A 24,330-nucleotide genomic window follows, 5' to 3' on the forward strand; every position below is an offset into this window, starting at 1 on the left:
ATAACGCTAAAAAATCCTGGCCTCGCGATGTGGAGGTCCATGATAGAGAAGAAAAACGTGTGTTTAAAATTTTCACTTGGGATTTAAGGGTGTCAACACTGCTTTGTATCGTGGTAACGTTTTGGATGTCTGAAGCGGCAATGGAGTGTGTAAAAGAATTTAGTTTTTGATTTATAAGAACACTGAAATTGTTCCAATTCGACATTTGAACTTTCAGTGCAACATTATCATGTTTAAGGACATTGTTTTCGTTTTGAATAGTATCGAATTTCTTCTGCAAGACGTCATAGCTTTTCTGTAACTGGGCACTTTTTTCACGTAACTCAGAAGTTTCATTTTTCAATTCTACGATAGCAAACGAATGACCGGCACTGTTTCCAGATTTTAAATCCTTGACTTCTTGGTTCACAGTTTTTAACTCATTTTGAAGTCGCAGAACAAAAGTTTCCATTTGCGAGAGTAACTGCTTCTGTACACCTAGTGCATCCGTTAAAATTAAGTAATGACTGTCGGTCAAGCCGGGTGTTCCTACGGAAGATATACCTGTTTTATTGGTCAATAAAAATCCATGGCAAAGAGATAGCATAATGCAAGACAGAAAACAAAACTGCATAGTAAAAATCATGACACCTTTTCTGTTGCAAGTCCATGCAGATATGAATGACGGAAACACGACATGTGTTAGTTTTATTTCGGACGTTAATCTTATCCTTTTATTGTACAGCAAAAGTCATGTACTAGAAACACCGATTAAGCAGTTATATAACATGTATAAGGCCTTCATAACATGATAAATGAATGAATTAATTCACTGTCCCGAATTTTCGATGCGCATTTCTATCTTTATCTTTGTGGATATGCTCATGATAAGACGAAATGTTTTCTGACATTGGACAGCTCATACGAACATTTAGTTTATAACAAATTATGAATACCTTGAATTTTAGACATCCATTATTTCTATCCTTAGGGGGTCGAATGGTCTAAGTTGTTACTACTGTAACCACTAGCCAGTTAACACTGAGGTTGTGAGTTCGAACCTCGCCGTCGTACGGGTGCGCTCGACTCTTAATTCAATAGGATTGTCAGTTTTCCCATCGAAGGTTTGTGGTTTTCTCTGGGGACTCGGGATTCTTCCACCAATAAAAACTGGCTACTACGAATTATCCCAAAAGCGGTGATTAAGAGTGGCGTTAAAGCACAAATCGAGTGGCCAAAGAACTCATACGTAGAATTTTTGAGTGTGTTGATAACATTATTTCATGATAAATATATGATAAAATAATCAAAATTGACATGGTTAGTGTAAAGTATATATGTAGCCGGTATTACAACGAAATTCCGTTATTTTCCGAAAAACAAATTTCGCTTGTGTGTGAAATAAATCCTATGATTATATACATCAGGTAAAAGTTATGATTTAGCGGGTATCAATGACGTTTAAACTATGGTCAAGTTACAGTTAATGAACTTATACGTGTCACGAATTTTTCTAAAATTTTGCCTACAGCCTTGAATCAATAAACTATAACCGAAAACTGAAAAAAATAATGCATTTATCTCTTTTATTATCTGAAATATTGCTGTTTGAATTGTTTCAAAATCGGTGAACATTTGTATAGAAAGCACATAACGCAATTATCGCCATGTTACGGAATTTTCCTTTGATCCCACTGACTGAGAATTTCCTTTCTCAGCACAGTAGAGAGATATGAAAAGATATCGCTAGAAACTAAGGGTGCACGGGGTGTCAACGAAATAATAACGTCGTCATATGTAATATAGCGATAAACAGATTATCATTGAATCAAGCAAGAAAATCAACCTCGTTGAAATGATGAACGATAAAACTGTAGATAACTACTTAAATTTGTCTTGCATCGTAAAATCTCAGACACTGAATTTTCTTAAAAACTATATATATATATGTTGTTAACACATAAAATTCCACTTCAATGATGAAAAATACTGATAAGGTCAGATAAGGTATATATCATTCAAAGTGGTGTTCTATGTGGAAAAAAAACCTAACCCATACGTCAAAATAATTGTAACGTCATCAAGTTGCAGGCTGTCAAATTGACTTTTTTTTACAGTTTTCATTTCCAACAACAGTTTGATGTTTAGATAATAAAAGAAGTCGGAAACCATATACTTATTTCGTATCATAAAAACGGAAATTTGTATATGACTATAGATATAATTACCATATCTATGGCTATTTAATCTTTGATATGACTATTTAAAGATATCTCCCACAGTTTCAACATGTCACTTCGAATTATGATATCAAGAAATGTGCACTTAATATGAGCAACAGGATGGTTCTGGTAGTATTTGTGTTGCTTAATCTTTAGTGTTTTGTAGACCTTAAAACCTATTTTGTTTTTATACAGATTACTGTTTTTTTCTCCATTTGAATGGATTTACACTAGCAATTTTGGGGGCCCTTTATAACTTGCTGTTTATAGGTGTGAGCTCCGTGTTGAAGACCGTCCTTTGACCTATAATGGATTACTTTCACAAATTGTCAGTGGCGGATCCAGAACTTTTCATAAGGGGGGCCCGCTTCAGTGATTCCCTATATAGTCAACCAAATTTTTCCAACGAAAATGGGAGCCCAATTGAGTTATTCTATTACTGTATATCAGAAATTATTTCGATGTTTTTTTATTGAAAATGTGACAGGGTTATAATCGCAATAATTTAAACTCACATTTTTAAATTTGTTATATGAATCAAAAAGGATTTTTCTCAATATTGAAAATTTAAATCGCATTTTAGTCAAAAATTAAAAAATCGCATAGATAGACAATGAACAGCAATTTCAGTAGTAAATTGTATCGATCTCCTGAGTTTTGCCTTTTTCAACTATTTTTACAGTGTGTTGTGCTGTTACACCACTGTCACCAGTTTACAAACATGTTTAACGCCTCCACATTTTATTTGTGCCTGTCCCAAGTCAGGAGCCTGAAATTCAGTGGTTGTTGTTGGTTGTTGTTTATCATAAACTTTTTAATATAATTCAGGTTGTTAGTTTCCTCATTTGAATTGATTTAATATTGGTCTTTTTGGGCCCTTTAATTGTTTGTTAACAGTTATGTTTTTTTCTCATTTTTGAAAGCAGTATGGTGACATAATAAGTTGCTCACCTTCTATTTCCCAGGTTGAGTTATCTCATTAGCAATCAAACCACATCTTTTTATTTTCATATAATAATTATATTAGGATGTCCTTTGATTTTGGTGACATTAGGTTGCTGTCTCATTATTTTTTTTCATATTTATAAAATATAAGAATAAGCACAGAATAATTTCCTGGTACAGTAGTACCTAGAATAAAATGATACTATAAATTCTGAAATTTTTAGTACATTTATTGCTGAAATTTTGGCAGGAAATGATTCTCTCTAGGCTTTTCATACTTTAACATTGGCACATTTTCTTTCAAAAAACTGTAAAAAAATAAAAGGAATTTTATAATTAACCTTTCAAAACTATATGATTTAAAATTATAAAAAGAAAAGTAAGGGTTAGCTGGCAAAATGTTTTTATAGCAAAACATGGATAAAACCCGAGAATTTCCAATATCTGTCAAAAAATCTACAGAAACCTACATGTCCTGAATGTGTGATAAAATATAACTAGGTGGTTTAAAAAAATGTTTATTGACATATTTGTCTTCTCTTACACATATTACACAAATATTCACATGTGTGACTCACTCCCAACTCACATATTACACACATACCATGGCATCTTGCCAAGGCTTAAGCAAAATTGTATTATACATATCTTACTGCACTTAATTATATATTTCTTGCAAATGTAAAATAACCAAAACAATTAAACATACACATTATGATAACAAGGATGAAACAATGAATTCTAAGAAGTCAATACTAAAATAAGTAATTACCTTTCAAAATTAAAGTATTGACTCAAGATGAAATCTTTTTCATATGTGAAAACCTATAAATTAGTTATTTTTACAATTACATTTATTTAATTACAAAAGTATTGAAAAAAAAATCAATTTTAAGTGAAAAGGCTAGATCAATTGAATAAATATGTGCATTTATACGAAACTTCTGTGTTTTAACAACTTCAAGCATTTACAAAGTTGTCTTAAACAAGAATGTGTCCTCAGTACACGAATGCCCCACTCGCACTATCATTTTCTATGTTCAGTGGACCGTGAAATTGGGGTAAAATCTCTAATTTGGTATTAAAATTAGAAAGATCATATCATAGGGAATATGTGTACCAAGTTTGAAGTCGATTGGACTTCAACTTCATCAAAAACTACCTCGACCAAAAACTTTAACCTGAAGCGGGACAGACGGACGAACGAACGAACGGACGAACGAACGAACGAACGGACGAGCGAACGAACGGACGCACAGACCAGAAAACATAATGCCCCTCTACTATCGTAGGTGGGGCATAAAAATGGATCATCTTTCTTCATATATATAGATAAAATAAAATGTATGAATAATTAGTACAATGTTTCTTAGCAACATAACACAAAACATTTCACACTGAACTTCAACTGTATTCATTTTAAGAACTAAAGCAAAACAGGAATGATTATTCTACAAACATAAGATACTGACTAAATACCCTTCATCAGATACATATGAGACCAATGGTTTGAGGATCTCAAGATAATCAAGGGACATTCAAGAAAAGCTGAAATGAAGATCATCTGAGATTCTCACTTTAAAAAAAAAATACAAATAGGTCATAATGCATCATTTAAGTCATTATTATAATAGAAATTACTGCTGCTTGGTGAATTTTCACCCTAAAAAAATGCATTCCACATGAAAAGACATCAGCCCAGGATCAATATCTCCTATAACATCAGTTGCCATGCATGGAACGTAATAAAACATTTTAATTGCACTTGCAGTTTCATACATGTATTTGGAACCTTAATGCAAAACTTATGTTAATATCAATGCAAATGGATATCTGAACAGTTTTCAACAACATTTTTCATAAAAAGACCAGGCAACACAGCCCTTAGTTCTTTAAAGCATTTATGTTGCTGGTTGAAATCTGAAGTCCAATGAAATATTCTTCTTCTTCCTGGTACTATAACACAACTGGTTACATCAAGATTTCTGACTGGTATCTCTAGATCTGTATATGACACCTTTCTGTTTGATACTTCGGACAACTCCAGGTGGTAAACGTCCTGTTACTGATATGGCATAGCATCCTTTTACAAAACCGCCTACGAAAAAAAACACCATGTTTTTATACATTGTATCTTGTCAGAGAAAAAACTATCATATTGCTGTAAATAATAAATTTAAGACATATTGGAATTTAAATGAGTGCATTAGTATTTTCATAATTTAAATGATAGTTGGAATATAATTTTTTTTCAATTAATTTCACAGTACTTTAAGTTTGCTAGAAACTTCCCAGGGCATAATTCAAGTGTCAAATATTTCAGTATATTCAGGAGGACAACAATTTGGTGAGTGAAGTGTGTGTGTGTGATTCTGTAAAATTTTGATCTTTAATGGCAAAATTAGTGCCAGATAGTGCAGATATGTTGCCATGCAACAAATCATAACCTATTTCCCAAATAGATCTGTCACTTTTCTTACTCTTATTCTGAATGCCTACATGTATCTATTAATCCTGAAAAGCTTGAAGAATTTTCTTTATGTGGGGGTCTTTCAACCCCCTTTCACACTCAGATGGAGGTTCTGGGACCACATTATATACCATGGAGTAAATGTATACCCTCTTTCATGTCTTTGAAGATCAGTTTATCTCATAGGGTTTGTGGTTGTTCTGTATAAATCATTTCTACAGATATTGCTCACAAGACATTAGTTTAAATATGCATGATATGGCCTTGCAAAGTTTGAGTCTTCAGATGAAGATAATTCCAGAAACATGTATTGTTCACATTGAGTTGAGTATAATTATGTGTCTCTTTCAATTGAAATATGTGACATACCTGCTCGCTGCCACTTAGCCACCCAGCTGTCTTTGGGATCCATGAGAGCTACAAACCTATTAATCATGAAATAGACATTATTTGTTATATGATTCAAATAAATCTTAAGTTCTTAACAAAGAACAATTGCTAATTAAAGGATTCATAATTCAAAGTTTCTGAAGTTATTGTTTGTGAGACTTATAAAAAATCTTCTACATTTATTTCAATGTCAAATTTATCTGACTATAAATATAGTCTTAGAATGAATTTTAATGCAAAATATCTGCAATTGCTATTGCATTCATTTGGTTCCATCATAGACCTGTTTCAAAATTTTCTTTTAAATTTAAGATTTTCACCATGAGACTAGAATAAAATTGAGAATGGAAATGGGGAATGTGTCAAAGAGACCACAACCCGACCAAATAAAAAACAACAGCAGAGGGTCACAAACAGGTCTTCAATGCAGCGAGAAATTCCCGCACCCGGAGGCGTCCTTCGGCTGGCCAATAAACAAATATATACTAGTCCAGTGATAATGAACGCCATACTAATTTCCAAATTGTACCCAAGAAACTAAAATTAAAATAAAACAAGACTAACAAAGGCCAGAGGCTCCTGACTTGGGACAGGCGCAAAAATGCGGCTGGGTTAAACATGTTTGTGAGACATATCAATTATCAACAAATGAACAGCTACGGTCACAAGTCATGTGACTTTGTCATTTCAAGTTTCCTTAAGTGGATAGACAATTCTGTCACCTCAAACATGTCAAACTAGCTTCACATTTCATAAAAAAAAAAATTGAAAACAAAAGCTTTACACATTTAAATCATGTAATTTGTATGTTCAATTCTTATAAGGTCAAAGGCTAAATACTTTTAGATGCAAACAAATCCTATAGACTCATTATTACTAGATAGGGGTTTTTACAACCACAAGTAAATATAGCAAAAATACATGAAATAATTCAATAATTTCATTTTTTTATAGCATGTATAGGTCATTTGTAGGTCTATGACCATGATGATAAAAAAAAATCCTGTTAACCTACCCATCAAAATTGGAACTGGTACAGTCATATACTGCTGTCCTGTTGTTCTTCAGATGTAGATATTCTTCACAATTATCACATCCATGTAACTCAAACTGGTCAATTGTCTGAAATTATAAAAATACATAGGTTAGTATTACTGTATATTTCAAATATACATGATATAAGTATACAGGTAACTAATATCTTTCTCATTATATAATAACATGTTAATGTCTCCAGAACATGCAGAATATTGATTTTTTTTGTGTAATTTTACCTTTACTTTTATTTTCAATTGAAAAATGAACAAATTGAGACCTGATTACCGTAGTATGGATCTAATGCTGTTAGTTGGCGCCAGACACAACGAAACAGCGCAACTATTTTGGAAGGACAAATAACCACTTTTTGATATGGAAATAGCTCTGAAGTCCCACAGCCCAAGCTTATCTGGCAAATCAGCTGTTGGACGTCAGAGTAATCTCCGACTTTTTCTGATAATAATCTCATTATACATGTCATAGATACCCGGATTAAAATTTTATAATTATGCCAGACGCGCATTTCGTCTATAAAAGACTCATCAGTGACGCTCGATTAAAGATGCTTTGTAGATGAATAACATGTAGCAACTCACAAAATTGCATATTGTATTTGGTATCAGGTCCGTAAGAAGTACACTAACCAAAACATAATTTAAGATTTATTCAACACCGAAAAAAAGTTGTCTTAATCTCACTTTACTACAAAAAATGTTTTTTTTTTATTAGCAATAGACTAACCAAAAAATTATTTAGATTTATTCAACACACAAAAAAACATTGTAAAAATCGCACTTTTCTTTGAAACCATGAAGAAAACTTACCAACAATTGTTTACAAAACTATTAACATGAACAAACACAAAGCTAATAAAAAGGGTGTGCATGTGTAGGGTGCAAATGGTCTATGGGTGAAAAAATGAAATGAATTCGTTGAATTTATTCAATATTAAAAATATATATTAAATCTGTTCAATATGGTGACAGGAGTTTTCAATGATCTTGACTGGCTATACATTCCTAGCACAGTCAGTCTTCAATTTAAACATTGATTCATGCCAAAAATTTCAACATACTCATCAATGATGGACTATGGATGTTTGAATTTGGGTCTGCTCACCCAAAAACCAAGTTAGCGTCCATTCAATGATTCACACCCTTCACGTTTGTACCCATTTATTTGGTTTTGTTTTTGATAATTTTGTATGTAATGGAGTTTTGTTTAGTGTATAAATGTGTATTGCTATAGATGATTTTTTTCAATATTTAAGTATAAAGTGATTATCTGACAGTTAGGCATGTAACTCTTCAGGGTTATTACAGAAAATAACTTGCATGTGTTATTACAGATACTTTCATGAGTTGTCTACTCTTTAATCCTTAAATTTTCTAAATCTATACATGCTACATGTATATATATGGACCATAATTTGCTATTGGGCTCGTTTCCTATAACAATAGAAAAGTGATAAAAATATGTTTTACTGTAAGAAAAGTTGTAACTACATCTCAAGATACCATTATTTTTATCAACATACAAGTGTATGCTACTCTTCCCTAGAAAAAAAATCGAAATTAACAAATTTCAAAGATTATACGACCGTATTTTTGTGTCGTTTCTTGTGTTACTTTTTGCTTCCGAAGTGCATAACGCCGACTGATTTATAGATAATCGTCACCGGCAAATTGTAACTTTTGCTTTCAAATAATAAAGAACATCGACCAATTATAATAGTCAGAAGAAAATGCCGAGAACTATAAGTATTTCTGTAGCAGGTGTAAGAACACTGGCGTTACTTTGGTTTCCGATTTCGTAACGCAAATTTTAGATGATGTTATCTGCTTTGTTGTAATAGAATTCTTTATAACAATATGCAAATATGAACTCTCGCGAGATGTTCAAACAGGTACATTTTGTAAATCAGAGATGATTTACATTCTAGTTTTGTTTTTCGTAATAATTAAGTTAGAAAATGACGTTATCGTTATGCGTTACATTTCACATGAAACAGAAGTCCAGTTATTTCCTTTTTTTTATTAAAATTGTTTTTGTAGCTAAGTTTTCATCATTTCCGGTCATACGTGAAACATGTGACTAACATATGATCACGCCCTTACGGCCGGATATATGAAATACTAGGTCTAAACATTGTTTTTGTTTCCAACGGGATGTTAGCAAACATAATCTGTAGACTTGTTTCGTCTTGTTTAAAAAAGGAAAATACAATTTTCAAAGAGATTGCGCCAAGGTCTATTATTTTTCCTATGTGCATAATGTTACATACGATCTTGTGTGAAAATAAATGCCCAATGACTTGACAAAATTGATTTCAAATCCACATTATCATGATTATAACACACTTCGTTTCCGGATAACGATGTAAAGGGTCCTTGGAAAATTCAATCCACATTACGTCTCTTATCATTGTGCCGATGCTCGTTGGATTGATTTTGCTTCAGCAGTAAATATTACTGGATATTTTAGGTGAATAAAGGTAATTTAATAAAAAATACATGTTAATATACCGTTACACTTGGAATGTACAAAGTTGGTATCTTTGCCACAATTTTTAATTATTTTTTTTTATTTATGTTCTGCAAACACTTTTCAGAAACGCAATAAACTTGTCAAAGGAGAAGTAAACTTTTACCATGCATATGACTTGAAAGGAAGTACTTTATTGATTTTAGCCCACTAAAGTAGGTTAAAATGTGGAAACCATGTAGATGGTGTACAGGTCACAAATATCACATGGTGCCTATTCTAAAGATTTTAATTCCAAGTTAAAAGTTTTTTTCTTTACTGGATTTGTAGAATTTTACATTGCCAATGATTTGGAATAAATTGTATATAACTGGAATTTCAAAACCAAATATAAATACATTTTTTTGGCTAAAACATCAAGATACAATGATTATGGTATCCTGTATCAATGAAGAAAATATGGAAATTTCTGAATAAATTGTACTAATTGTTTTCAAAACAAGCACATATTTAGGAGTTTTATAATACTGTTACATTTAAGATGGATTTTAAGAAAAAGTATACTGTTCAGATTATTTTAAGCAGATTTTGCAATAAAATAAAACTAAAAAAATGCTTTCGGTATCTTATGGTTTCCTGTTGCGTTTAAAAAAAACTTTAATTTAACATTGAAAATAGATTTTAAATATTAACATAAAGCAAGTAACACTAGTAATGGTGTTCATTCATGTCTTTTGAAATATATTGTGCAAAATCAAGAAAATAAAGATTGGTTTCCTGTCACGTAAACGGTGAATCAAAATGTATTAATTTTTTCTTGAAAAACTCAATTGTCTGATTGTTCCATTAATACTATTTTAACACCAACACAACCCACAGAATAAAAGTTAAAGTTTTAGAACTTATAAAAAAGGATACAAAAAGAAACCAAAGGCTGAATACCAAATTATGGTCCATATAACATATCATATATTTGTTAATTTGTAAAATAAATCATAAACATTTTAATTTTTAGTGGGCCCTATATACTCATGATACTCTTGAAACTTTGCGCAGAATCTAAATGCATACATGTAGCCTTGATTACTAATTTTTGAATTATATTTAATACATTTTTCATTAGCCATGGGCATGGTTAATCAATGAGACAAGGCTTTTAGCAAATAAACTTAGTTATAATAACAAGGCTTAGTTATTAAAGGCATGTAACTAATAATATGAGACACTTGGGAATTACTGTGAAGCTTGTGCAGAACCTCATTACATGATCTGATCATTATTCCTAACAATAAATTAAAAGACATTGCAATTAAGCATGATTTATGTCTCAGCAAATGCCTTGGAGTGATGTAGTTCTTACAAGAATATTTTTTCTCTAATAACATAGGTGTATTATGCATGATTGGCATACTATGAACTGTTATATCTTTCTATAGTTACACAATGTAAGTATACATAAGGCCAAATAAAAATAAATGTGTGGTTCCAGTTACATACTTTTAAAAAATAGGGTCGGTAGGTCGGCAAATTTTTTTAAATTTTTTAAAATTTTTATTTTTGAATGTCAAAATCCGGAAAAAAATCGTGTGTTTACCGAAATTGTTTCCGGTATTATACACGCCCCAACCGGAAGTCCACCATTTTTACATGTGTTTGGTTGTAAAATAAACAGTCATGATACGTTTTTAGTTAATTTTGTTGCATTCTGGTTATGAATTGTTGCATTTTAGAATTAACAGATACTTGTGATGGAAATTCAGATGACAGAAATCTATGAATTTAATTATTTTAATTCACAATCCTCAAAATTTGATCGTTTGCAAATTTATTTTTCAGAAATGAAAAAAAAAGTTCTAGGGTCGGTCGGGTTACTGGAACCACACATATATTTTTATTTGGCCTAATGACAAAAGTAGTATCAGTTTATTCTCATCACCAAATACACATGATACATAGGTACAGAGAACTTGTATACATTTTATTAAAACTAATGATGTATATTGTCCCTTTGAAACATATATATATGTAGCATATATTAAAGTCATATTTTGTCTTGCATTAAAAGGAGACAAATCCTAAAACTTACAAATTTAGACCTCTATGAGAGAAAAGCAGATTCAGACTTATTTTTGTCTGAGCTCTGACTGATTAGTGGTAATTATGGTACATGTAATCACAAAAGGAAACTGGAATGACTTAGGGTCAATCATGTATTTGTAATTGTTATCTTTAATACAATATAATTGGACCAGAAAAAGATTGGATGAAAAAAGTTGAACATGTAGGATGTAATATCAATGTGATTAAGAATTAATCTTAATGATAATAATTATGTTTTAGTTAGTGTATTACTATAATTGTTTGTCATTGTTTTAAAATAAAGATATTCTGACAACTTTTTTCTTGTGTTGAAAAAATCTTAAATTAATCAAGTTTTGATTAGTGTATGGCTATATTTTTTTCTCTATTGATTCAAAATAAAGTAAGATAAGGGGGCAAAGTTGTTTAGAACAATCAACTTTAGTATGTTTTATCTAAAATCTTCAATGTCTAAGCTAAACATATACAGTATTTACACAAAAGCAAGTTAACACAACGATCATGATTTTATAAAAGTTCAACTGGATTTTGATCTAAAATTGGTTGTGAGCGTGTAGGGGTGAACCTGCCAGGTGCGAAAGTGATTGGTGCAAAAGTGTATTGGGCCCGAACAGATGTGATACCAACTAAGATCAGGACTCAGCTAGTCCAAATAATTATGACGTCTAAAGGCTATTACAGTTTTTTCTGGGAGGATGCTTTTTTATGACCTTGACGGAAGGCGTCAGCAAAAATTTAAATTAACCTTTCAAGATGTCATAATTATTAGGGGGGGGAGGGATCCTGATCCCTAAATTCTGGGCTTAAAAACATGAAAACCAACGTCCCTAATCTAAAAAAAATCATCACCTCAAATCCAGACATCCCCAAATTCGATAAATGAAATCCTGGATCCCAAAATCCCAAGCTTAAAAGCACATGATCCTGACATACCGAAAAAGGTTCTGCCCCCCTCCCCCTTATTAATTTTATGCTTCACTACAGTAAAGAGTTTTTTTATCATTGTTTATCAACAAAAATGATGTCGTAAATGTAACTGTCTAATGTAAATTAAAATTGTCATTTAACCCATTACATTCTATGTTTGTATCTGGTGAAGGCTTTTTATTGTAGAATACATTAGGTCTTCAGTTACCTTCGAGTTTGGGGGGGTGGGTCTTTTCACCACCAAACACCACCGCACACCACCGAACACCTGAAAAACCACCAACCACTAAGAAAAACTTTGATATTATGCAATAAAACGATAAAATAAATTAAATTACATATAATTTAATCAATTTTTCGATTTTTATGGGCATCATTTTTATGTTAAAATTGAAAATCAATATAAGAAAAAACGTCTCCGCATTCATCACTTTCATAATTAGTAATCAGTTCAAGTATCCTGGATCTCTGTTCATTGGTTAGATTTCGATATTTTTCTCTTTTATTATTATTGGTACAACTATTTTATAGAAGAGTTAGAAGAAGTAAAAATGGAAAAAAGTATATTTGAGGTGTCCATGTGGGTCAGCGGAGTTCAAAAAGTGGGGTATTATAAGACTCTTCCTTTCTGTTTTCTATAGATATCATACATGTTTATTTGGACTTTAAATCTTCTGATTTGTTGAATTAATATGGGGACGAAGTCCCCAATTACGGTAGAAAAATCAATAAAAAAAAAAAAAAAAAAAAAAAAATCGGGAAAATTTCCCGAATTTTTCATTCTACTAATGAACTCAAAATCGTGAACTTTTTTTTCAGATCTACTTCCTGTTCCAGTTTTCTCCGCTTTTGCGCAGATATCTGTCTTGTTTGCATGAGACTTTGAAAAAAATTATATTTATCAGTCTAGTAAATTATAAGATTGGATCTCAATACAATTAAATTCAATTTTGATAATTCTTTGATATGAAAAAACGTTACCTGATGAAAGCGTTTCTTTTGTTTAAATCGAATATGACTTCATAACTTAAAGAATGTCACAGCTAATTCCCTAACAACAGAATCAAAATCGGGAACGTTACGTACGGTATTTCGGTTTCTTTTATCAACGTGATTGAATTGATTGGTATGAATAAACGTTAGGCCTACCTGATGCATTGCGTTTCTTTGTTTACATTGAACATGACATCATAACTTAAATAACGTCACAAGTAAAATCCCTAACAACAGAACCAAAATCGAAAACGTTACGGTATTTCCGTATCTTTATTTTAACAAATATTTAAATTACAAAAAAAATAATTTAAACAAACTTCGTCCCCATTCACAGGTAATGCCTGCCTCATATTAACTTGAATATTATATTTAATTCACATTGATAACGATAAAGGACAAAATAATAAACTTTTGGTTTGTTCGGTGGTGTTTGGCGGTGTGCGGTGGTGTTCGGTGGTGAAAAGACCTACCGAGTTTGGGGTATATGTGTCATTGTGTGGTTTATAAATTTCAGTACTATAAACTGCAAAAGTAGTCTATGACTTCCATAGTAAATGGAGACACTGAATTCTGGTATATAACGAAAATGAACCTTGACTAGGGAACACAATAAACAGGCTCTTAAATTTCTTTGATCTTTAGGAACAGTCTCAAGGGATGCTGGCTGAGCCATTATTATGTTTAATACTCTGCAGGCCGCAGGTGTGTTTAGCACTTTTATCAACTTCCGGTTTAGCGTAGGAAATATAGTACATGAAAATCGTAGTCACGAAGTTTTATTTAACATTTATATCGTTCATGAATTAATATAGTTGAAATACAAAAATATAATTGATTCTGTTTTATATCCACCGTTGTATATTAATTTCAGATTGAAAAGGCGAAGAATTGAGTATACCGGAAGTTGCATGATTATTCTGTTGGGGAGTTGTTAGGCTAATCAAAACAGATTCCTAGATTAAAAGATCACCGATGTAGCATCACGTTATTTTGATAGTTTGAAATGCTAAGAACATTAAATAAACCCGAAAAATAAAGATTTTAATTGGATTTTTAAACGACATACTTGCTATTACATTTTCCTACAACGATTCGGCTTTTAGTCCATGTTTAAATTCAGTTATCAATAGAAATTGAGTTATCAATCGTTGACCTGAATTATGAACCTTAAACCCTATTCAAACAAACGTTGTGCAATTTATGATCCATCTTGCCGGTCGATTAGTTCATTAGAACATGTGCTCTCAGGTTCAACTAAAAGTATTAATTGAAATATTACTGGCAGATTAAAACATCACTGTAAAAAATGATGGGGTTTTGTGGAAATAGGGATAATGCCCTTAGTGTGAAGGAGGGTGTTATTAGAAATGAATGTTACATTGATGTCCTAAACCTTGTTCCACATGGAATTTTTTCTATGTTTAGTTTGTTTATTCTTATTGTATGGAATAGATCTTCACTTGGGAATATGGAAGCGAAAACATGGGTACATTTTAGAGGACACACAGTCAGATGGATCGTAACTTTGCTTTTGATTCTTAACATAATTATTTCATTACTGGAAGGAATTATGGCGGAACTTGCTGATACAGACACAATAAATCTACATGTAATTGTACCACAGTGTATTGCATTAGTAGGAACATTGCTAAGCATCATTTTTTATCATAATTTGGAACAGTGGAATTCACCGAAATTTTTATTGTCATTGATTCTATATTGGACGTCCTGTGTTGTTTTAAAAGTACTTAAGTATATTTCACTTGACCAAAATAAAGTGACATTGGAACATATTCGAATGTGGGTTACATGGATAGACATAGCGATTTACCTGGTTTTATTAATGACAGAAATAATCTTTCTTTTTATACAGGTAAAAATTTATGTACAAAAAATGTAATAGAATATATATTATGTACATTTTTTTGTTCCTAGTAGTGAAAAATCAGCCACACAATCCACGTTCTAACTAAAAATCACCTACATGACCAACATTTACATTAATTATAGTTATCATGGTTATTTTGAAACTAATTCATATCATTGGGTTAACAGTTAACCTTTTGAGGAAGTCAAGTTTATTTCAGTCATGTCAATATTTGATTAGTGGTAATTATGGTACATGTAATCACAAAAGGAAACTGGGATGACTTAGGGTCAATCATCCTACATTTTCAACTTTTTTCATCCAATCTTTTTCTGGTCCAATTGTATTAAAGATTATTAAACAATAACAAATTTTGTTATTGTTATCTTTAATACAATTGGACCAGAAAAAGATTGAATGAAAAAAGTTGAAAATGTAGGATGTAATATATATGTGATTGAACAAAATGTGTCATTTTACAAGGTCATGATCATGTTCCATAATTAATCATTTTGATAAATATCAAAAAACATATACATGTACATACATTTTACATTGTTTTTGCATGTATTGCAGTAAACAGTGTCGAGTCCAGCCAAAAAAAGGGGGGGGTCTGGGATTTGGAACCCCTGCTTTTTTGATGATCAATGCTTTTGAAAAGGGAGTCCAGACAAAAAAAGGGCTGGGTAGTTCCGACCTTGGGAAATCTGGTTCAAAATAGAAAGATATCACCATGAAACAAAGCTTAAGACAATAAGTAGGGTTCATGTGGTTTGTCAATCAGCATAGTTTGAAATGATTTCTTCACAACTGAGAAGTGACTTTTTACTTCCATGCTTAACCACATTTTTTTTAATATAAAATTGACTGAAATATTCACAACAAGAGAAATTTGTTTTACCACATTTTGGTATTAAGAACAGACAAGATCTTTTTATTCAAATTAAAGGGCCCATGAAGAGCAAAGTAATTTATTACAATGATTTTGATAATTGAACATGAGCATGATCATGATGATGAGTCATGTGCAAAGCAGCATGATCATGATGATGAGTCATGTGCAAAGCAGCATGATCTGAGTAATACATGTACACCTATCATAATGAACAGGATGATGAAATCAATATATACACAATTTTTCCCTCTAGATTTAAGAAAAAAGGGGGTCACAATTATTTAGGCCTAATTGTATATATTCTGAACAGATTAACGTATAGCGCAACATCATCATGATCATAGACTTTTTTCATAGTCATATATAGTGTATTGCACACCCCTGTACAAAAGCAAGAAATCTTCAATTGAATACAAGTTCAAATCATACAACATGTATAACCAATTTCAAGGCTTTTAACTAATTTATACTTTGTCAGAAACCTTAATTGAAAATGTGTCTAATATTGAAATACAATCCAAATTCAAACCTCTATCAAGCTTGAATGATATTATTCTTTTACTAAATCATGATTATGAATCTTTCTATTCTTGCAGAGATATGCCTTTTTTAGTAACCCAATTCCTGTTAGACCATCACCAGATTTAGGGAAATCTGATTACATATTTTCGCATGTAAATCTAATGTCAAAAATCACATGTTTTTGGATATTAAGTTTACTAAGACAAGGATACAAACATCCTTTAGAACAAGAACATCTTGGAGATCTTCCAGAGGTATGTACATTTTTCTTACTGTGGATTCATTATTATTCGTTGGATACCATTTTTTGTTGATTTCGTGGGTACAGGTAAACAACGAATTGAAAATTTGCTTTGTGATTAATTGCTGACTTTTGGAAAACCATGAAATCAAATATCCACGATATGCAAGTTTTCTACAATCCACGAAAATTGGTACCCACGAAAAAGAATGAATCCACAGTACATAGTAAACATGGTAAAAGAGAAGATGTGATATGATTGCCAATGAAACAACAATTCACAAGGGACAAAAATGACACGTAAATTAACAACTACACAATGTAGGTCATCATACACATGATACAGCCTTTAAGAACGAGAAAAGCCAATACTACATAGTCAGCTACATGAACATGAAAAGGCCATGAAATTGACAAATGTTAATCATTTAACATGTTTAAAATGAGAAAACTACCAGGCTTATTTACAATGTATATTACATTTTACTTTTTGTTGTACATACATAAAATTGAGAAAGGAAATGGTGAATATGTCAAAGCGACAACCACCCGACCACAGAGCAAACAACAGCCGAAGGCAACCAATGGTGTATGCATATGCATGTACATGTACACAATGTATAACATGTATAATAAGAATATTAAGAAAGGTTCTTGTATGTAAACAAAATGTATGATAAATAAGAAGATTTTGTGTATTTTTTAGGAGAGCAGATACAAATTGAAATGATTTTTTAAAGGAGGGGGATGGAATTCCAGAATAAAAAAAAAGTTGTTTTATTTTTGACAAGCAAACTTGGCAGGGGACATTAACTCTACACCTTAGTCTGTAGCCTAAGTGTACCACTTTTACCTCATACAAAGAGGAATGGTCAATTATCTGTTTAATATTTTTATGCACCAAATAAATTAATAAAGAATACAAGACACTGCAACCTAAAGACAACAAAGGATTAACATGCAAAGCTGATTACGGTTTATATAATGTTAGCTAAAAAAAAAATCAAAGTCTAGAAATGTGAACAAAATTAACAGATACTATCAAACATTTTAATATTTGTGAAATTTTAATTTTTTGGCAAAAAATGAGACTTCCTTTACCTTCACCTTTAACAATATGTTTAATATTTGTTGTCTTTTTTTACAGAGTGAGCTTTCTTCTACTAACTATAAAAAGTTAAAGGCAGCATTTGAATTTGAAAAGGTTTGTATTATCATTCTTATATGAGGAAAATCTTTTATACAGTTATACAATACAAAAAAATGTGATATATGTGCATGTGACTGTGAGTGTACACAGTATAAAATCAACAATGTATAAGATAAAAAAAAAATCAATTATTATTTTTAGAAGTGAACTAAAATTCTTAAGGTTTACAATGCAAGGGAAATAACTCCAATTCCTTTAAATGAGTTGTTGAAAACCATATTCTGGCCAACCTGGTAAACATGCCAGCTTTAAACATGTTAAACACTTTTGGGATATGAAATTTTTAATTACTAAATTTAAAAAAAAACCAACTATAATGAATAGAAATTTATACACACTTGCTTTTCTTAGGGTTGGGATTTGCAGATTGAAATGAATTCTGTTTCAAAGTTCTACATGGCGTTATTGATATTGTTAATGTCATGGATTTTAACTGTTTTGACTAAAAACTAACATTTTTATGTTCAAATGTCTACGCGATTTTTATTTAGTGAATGGCTACATGTACCTCGTGAACCATTATATCGCCTATATAGCATGTACATGTATATAAAAATATTGAAATGTGCAATATAAAATTATATAGTTAATATTTCAATTTCTTGAAAATTGATAATTGATCAGCCATGAATCTTGAGAAAAGGTGAATCAATTCATGACACACAATCACTCTATACTACACATGTAAAAAAAAAAGGAACAGTGTCTTAACCAAGATTTTAAATACGAGCATGCATTGAAAGTGTACCAAAATAGGGTGGGCTAAAAAGGATAGGATCCTTCCATATGAGCCCCACAACGATCTTACAGGTATATGAAAATACACAAACATGACAAATCAAACATTGTATATGTACAAAAAAGTGTCACAAAGAGATCTAAATGAACTATGGATTCATTATGATTAATGGGATACTAATATTCAATGATTTGGTAGGTATAGATGAAGAACACATTTTCTATATGCATGTATGCAGAATTTTGTAAAACCACGAAATTAAATATCAACAAAAATACAATGTTTCCTAAATTTAAGAAAATTGGTACTCATGAAAAAATAAATGAATCCAAAGTATGCTGTAGTCAATTAACATTTGTACAGCAACTGGTCGTCTTTCAGAAAAAATAGTTAAGATGGTACCCAACACCTTCAGTAAATTTAATTTGGCTCGTTTAATTTTCATGAAATTTTGACGAAGTAATAACTTTGACCCTTTGACAAAAATATAAAGATTTCAAAAAATTTCAACTAACCAATTTGTCAGAAAAATTACACTGGTTATATAGCAGTTTTACAAACACTAATTTTGATCATTGAGAAGCTTAATATTCCCTTAACAACACAATGTAATTAAAACGTTTACCTGATTTTACAGAGTTATCTCCCTGTATTGTTAGGTACCACCTTAAGCATTGTTAAGATGTACATGATGTAGGAAAATAAAAAAATACTGACATTGTGATTTCTCATAGATTATGTCCAGCTTTGTGAAGACATGTTTGACTTCTGTGGATTCATTTACTTCCATGGGTACAACTTTTCGCAGATTGAGGAAAACTTGCATATTTGTGGATATTTAAATTCTTTGTTTTAACAAAGTCTGCAAACATTCTGTTAAAAATTTGTATTTTGTTGAAAATATTGTGGTTTCACTGTACCCACAAAATCCACGAAAATTAGTATCCAAGGAATATTAATGAATCCACATGTACAGTATGTTGACTGATTAGAAAAATGAAAATAAATGGCATAAACAATTATTATTATTTTTTTTTTAGAGTAAAGCAGAATTAAAAGGTGAACAGCCATCATTTCACAAGATCTACTTGAGAGCCTTCTGGCCCATTCTTGCACTTGCTGGATTATTAAGACTATTTGGGGACATGCTGGCATTTGTTGGACCTTGGTGCGTTGAGCATGTTGTTGCTTATGCTTATAAGGAAACAAAGTCACGTGACCTCCCTGTTCCTTCGCTGACCAATCAGAATGCTTCTTTATATGGTTACCAAGACAACCTATCCAATAATTTTACTTTTATACTTAATCAGATGAATTCCACTCAGGTATATAAGTAATATTTTTATAGTCTTTTATGTGTTTATTAATTTGTGATTAGGGTCTATACACATATGATATGTACGACTTTTTATGCAAAAACCAATGTTGCAATTTCTTTGGTGGAAGTAGTGAACATATATATATTTTGCATATACAAAATTGCACATATTTATATCAGAAAAAAGCTGCATGATCATAAAGAACATTAATTTTAAAATATTCAAATCAACAATTCATTACTGGTATGTTATTTATTTTATAAAGTTATTTTACTTTTCTGTTTATTCAAATGTTTATATGTAATTAATAATTGATATTTTTCGTTTCCAATTGTAAACATTATTGCAATACAGACATTTTTAATATCATATGGCAACACAGATTTTAGCACATGCTGACCTTGACACCATGAACACAAAAACACGGTAAACAAATCCTGGCTTAAACACTGATATACATGTCCTCCTTAACCATGTTAAAAAATGCTTTTAAAATTCATAATCTTTCATTCCCAAAAAATTTAAAAGCACCATATTTTCTTATTAAATTAAAAGTATATGAATATAAAATACTTTTTATGTATTGAAAAACTCAGTGAATATATGGATACATCATACAGATCATTGTGTCTATTTATTATTCATTTGCATTTTTTTTCCGAAACCAGAGGTTCAACTTTAATTGACCTTTCAGCATGTTCAGTATATCTTGAAAATAGAGTCTTTTGATACAGTTGGACCTTTTAAAACTTATAAGTCTAAGAGAAACTGTTAAAGTCCATGGCAAGAAACGAAAAAAAATGAGCATGTCAGATGAAAAAACAAATCAGTCCAAAAACACTACACAGCATCAACCCCATAAAAGTCTGTTAGTGATCTTTGTTGCTCTAGAAAAAATAATCATATATTTATAAACATGATAAGCAGATCCTTCTGAACTAGTATCAACATTCATGTTGTTCATGGTAAACATTTAAGCATTTAAAAGCATTATTTATTTTTTTATCCAAAGTATTAATTGGTTTCCCACAGCTAATCATTGACAATGTAGTTTATATACAAGTGAAGGAGCAATTTTTAAGTAAGTTTCATCGTGACTTATGCTTCAAGTGTTTCTACCAATACATGCATATTTGTTATTCCCCCTCTAGATCTCCCTATATATAATATACTATTCAAGATTCCTTATTCTCCCCACAGTCCTACCAAGCAGTCCAACCCCAAACTCCTGTCACCATGTACTTAGTAATATATGGTGTTATATATTCCAGATAATATACTACGTGACCATATCTGACTTCTTTAAGAATGGTTACATATTGTGTTTCGTTTTGTTTATTGGGACCAGTATACAATTAACCATTAATCAGCTACAAGTGTATTTCGTCATTAGACAAGGTATTAGAGTTAAAACTGCTTTACAGGTAAATTATTATGCAAATATATATTTCGGGGTCATTCAAGGTAACTGTTCTTTATGTGAGACCCAGGTGTCATATTTGTATTACAGCTAATTTCCTAATGCATGTAGAACAAAACTTTGGTTGGCTTGCTTGCTTTGTTTGTATAACTGTTTATTCAAGCTTTGTAAATAAGATTGACATCTTTAAACAATTTATATAGGCATAGTACTTTTACCTGTATATATCATATTTGAATTTAATTGGGTGTTATTCTACTGATTGTACAATATACAAACAAAGCAAGCAAGCTAACCAAAGTTTTGTTTTACATGCATTAGGAAATTAGCTGTAGGTTAATTTTATGATATAGAATTTCATGATTTTCTAGAAATAATTGAATTGGTTTGGAAATATATAGAAACATGCTGGCTGTTGTTTCTGATTTTTTTTGGAAACACTGCAATCTATACTGTAAATTCATAAAATATTGTGAAGATTTTATTAATGAATATAATGCGACTGAGTGAGTGCATGTCTATATAAAAAGCAATCTCGCATTTTATTTCAGTCTTCAAAAGTTGAAATAGTTAATGCACGCAATAACTTCTGAATTTACAGTAGATAAAATTCATGGCATCAAAATTTGCAATATTGTTTTTTTTTAAATTTGTATGTTGATTTTGGTAAGAACAGTTGTCTTGAATGATCCTATATTTATAAGCAGATAAGTGCATTGAACATGTTTAATCACAGCTGTGGGGAAAAAAATCTAAAATGAAATTAGGTCGAATCATTTAAAATTGAACAATCTTGTAACTTCAAGCATGATAAGAATAACCTTTAAAATTATTTTGCTATATTTGTACACAAATTTTTCAACAGCTGTGATTAGAATGTTACCCTATATACTGATATAAGAAAATTTAAGTATACACATTATTAAAGAAACTTGCACTGCTTTGCCTTTTTCAGATCATCCATTACTTGACAGTGTCAGAGTTCCTACAAAACGGCTATGTTTTATGTGGTGTTTTGTTCATATGCACCATAGTTCAGTTATCTCTACTTCAGTATCATTATTTTCTTGTAATCAGAGAAGGTATTAGAGTAAAAACAGCCCTACAGGTAAAATTAATTGCATTCCAGAAAAGATGTGCAAGGATAATTTATGTCTCACTTTTTGAAAGAAAAAAGTGTGTATTTTGTTGGTCAGCTGTCTTAAGCTTACTTCCGAGGCCAAATCAAGTGTATTGTAGATATGTTAATTTGTTTGAACAAAATGAGACATAAACTTTCCTTGTATTCATTATGCATGATTGTTTTTGGAATGTTGGTATATTTCGAGTGTTGTTTAAACTAATAATTGATGTACCAATGTTAACGCTATCATTTTTAATTTTAATTATTCTGTTTTGTTGAGCTATGGCTTCTTTACCCTGTTATTTCTTTCAAAACGTGCATAAGAGATAATCTTTGATTTTCATTACCATAATTATTATGCTATGTGGTCACACCGCTTGTCTGACAAAAAACCTAGAGTTTTTATTAATTTGTCTCATGTGTCTATAACATGCTATAAACATGATAAGAATATGGTTAATTTGTCCAGACCTATATCCTATTTTGAACTACAAACAGATAAAGCAGGCAATCATGGCAATAAATGGTAATGAAAATCAGTTATAAACCTTATACTGTAAATTAGAAATGTTGGTGTTTACTATTTTTATTGTTAAATAATGTTCCAAGTTTGGTACTACCAAATTAGATAAGTTATTAAAATTTCAGGAATTTGTGTGACAAAAATTTGGAAATGCAATTTTTTATTTTTGCTACACAGATATCTTAAGTTGCTATTTTCACAATAATAAAAACATTGCAATAATATCTGATAATGTTTTGAAAACACCAGCTTTACATGTAATTGTAATTGTTTTAACAGCTTTTTACTAATTTATATGCAATTTTATTTAGTTTTAGATTATGTTTTGGTTTGATTTCAGAACACGCAGATAACATAGGTGTTTTTTGCATGATAATATGAATTTTGCTTACAGATATAAATTTAGTGAGGTCCTTGAATACACTTTTACATAAGATGATCATCACCCAGGGGGTTCATGATTCAAAGAAAAGAGGGGCATAATTGTCTGCAATGAATTTTTTTGTTACAATTTTATGCCAAAAAATTACATATTTTCTAATTAGTTATATGCTCCCTCCTGAATCTGCCACTCATAGAATTTTATAAATAAATACTTACCATACATATCTGAAATATTCTTGAGTCATTTGACATAGATAAGTTGTTAAATAAGTGTCTTTGAAGACCTCAAGATAACTTATCTGTATCTGCCTTAAATAGCATATGATTGTACAATATAAGGGACGACATCAAAAGATTGATGTAGGATAAAAAACTTAAATCAAATAGTTTGGGGGGGGGGGGGGTTAAAATTCTGCAAGTTTTGTATATAAAAAAATCGATTTTTACATATATCCCAATTGGTAAATCAATTTCTCCCAAATTAAGTTAAGAAGGGGGGGGGGAATTAAGTTTTTTATCCTACATTGAACTTTTGA

At 30.9% G+C, this 24,330-nt stretch overlaps 2 protein-coding genes across 4 annotated transcripts in view; one reads left to right on the top strand and one right to left on the bottom strand.

Moving 5' to 3' along the window:
* Positions 1 to 3,651: 3,651 nt before the first annotated feature.
* Positions 3,652 to 14,300, bottom strand: LOC143076288 (transcription elongation factor SPT4-like). The gene is made up of 4 exons (XM_076252019.1): positions 14,144 to 14,300; positions 7,022 to 7,128; positions 5,986 to 6,041; positions 3,652 to 5,244 (listed from the first exon to the last, which is right to left on the bottom strand). Exons 1-4 carry the CDS (start codon positions 14,222 to 14,224, stop codon positions 5,123 to 5,125), a joined length of 366 nt encoding a protein of 121 aa, XP_076108134.1. The 5' UTR covers positions 14,225 to 14,300; the 3' UTR covers positions 3,652 to 5,122.
* Positions 14,301 to 14,478: 178 nt separating this feature from the next.
* The window catches only part of LOC143076287 (ATP-binding cassette sub-family C member 9-like), a 46,658-nt gene continuing 36,806 nt past the window's right edge, over positions 14,479 to 24,330 (top strand). The window contains exons 1-5 of one of the 3 annotated variants that reach the window (XM_076252017.1): positions 14,479 to 15,424; positions 16,910 to 17,089; positions 18,224 to 18,280; positions 20,066 to 20,350; positions 21,616 to 21,768. In XM_076252017.1, the coding sequence (XP_076108132.1) occupies positions 14,858 to 15,424; positions 16,910 to 17,089; positions 18,224 to 18,280; positions 20,066 to 20,350; positions 21,616 to 21,768 (1,242 nt within the window). In that variant the 5' untranslated portion in view covers positions 14,479 to 14,857. Of the gene's footprint in view, positions 15,425 to 16,909; positions 17,090 to 18,223; positions 18,281 to 20,065; positions 20,351 to 21,615; positions 21,769 to 22,719; positions 22,873 to 24,330 lie in introns of all 3 variants that reach the window. The other 2 variants (XM_076252016.1, XM_076252018.1) reach the window with 2 other exon arrangements.

The sequence above is a fragment of the Mytilus galloprovincialis genome, chromosome 5, assembly GCF_965363235.1.
Source record: "Mytilus galloprovincialis chromosome 5, xbMytGall1.hap1.1, whole genome shotgun sequence".
NCBI classification, from domain to species: Eukaryota; Metazoa; Mollusca; class Bivalvia; order Mytilida; family Mytilidae; genus Mytilus; species Mytilus galloprovincialis.

Excerpts from the sequence above, each read along its gene's own strand:
- LOC143076288 (XM_076252019.1), bottom strand. The coding sequence starts at position 14,224 with ATGGCTCAGCCAGCATCCCTTGAGACTGTTCCTAAAGATCAAAGAAAT. Across the intron at positions 6,042-7,021 it reads ACCAGTTCCAATTTTGATGG|GTTTGTAGCTCTCATGGATC; the intron begins GTAGGTTAACAG and ends CATGATTAATAG. Across the intron at positions 5,245-5,985 it reads GGCTAAGTGGCAGCGAGCAG|GCGGTTTTGTAAAAGGATGC; the intron begins GTATGTCACATA and ends TTTTTTTCGTAG.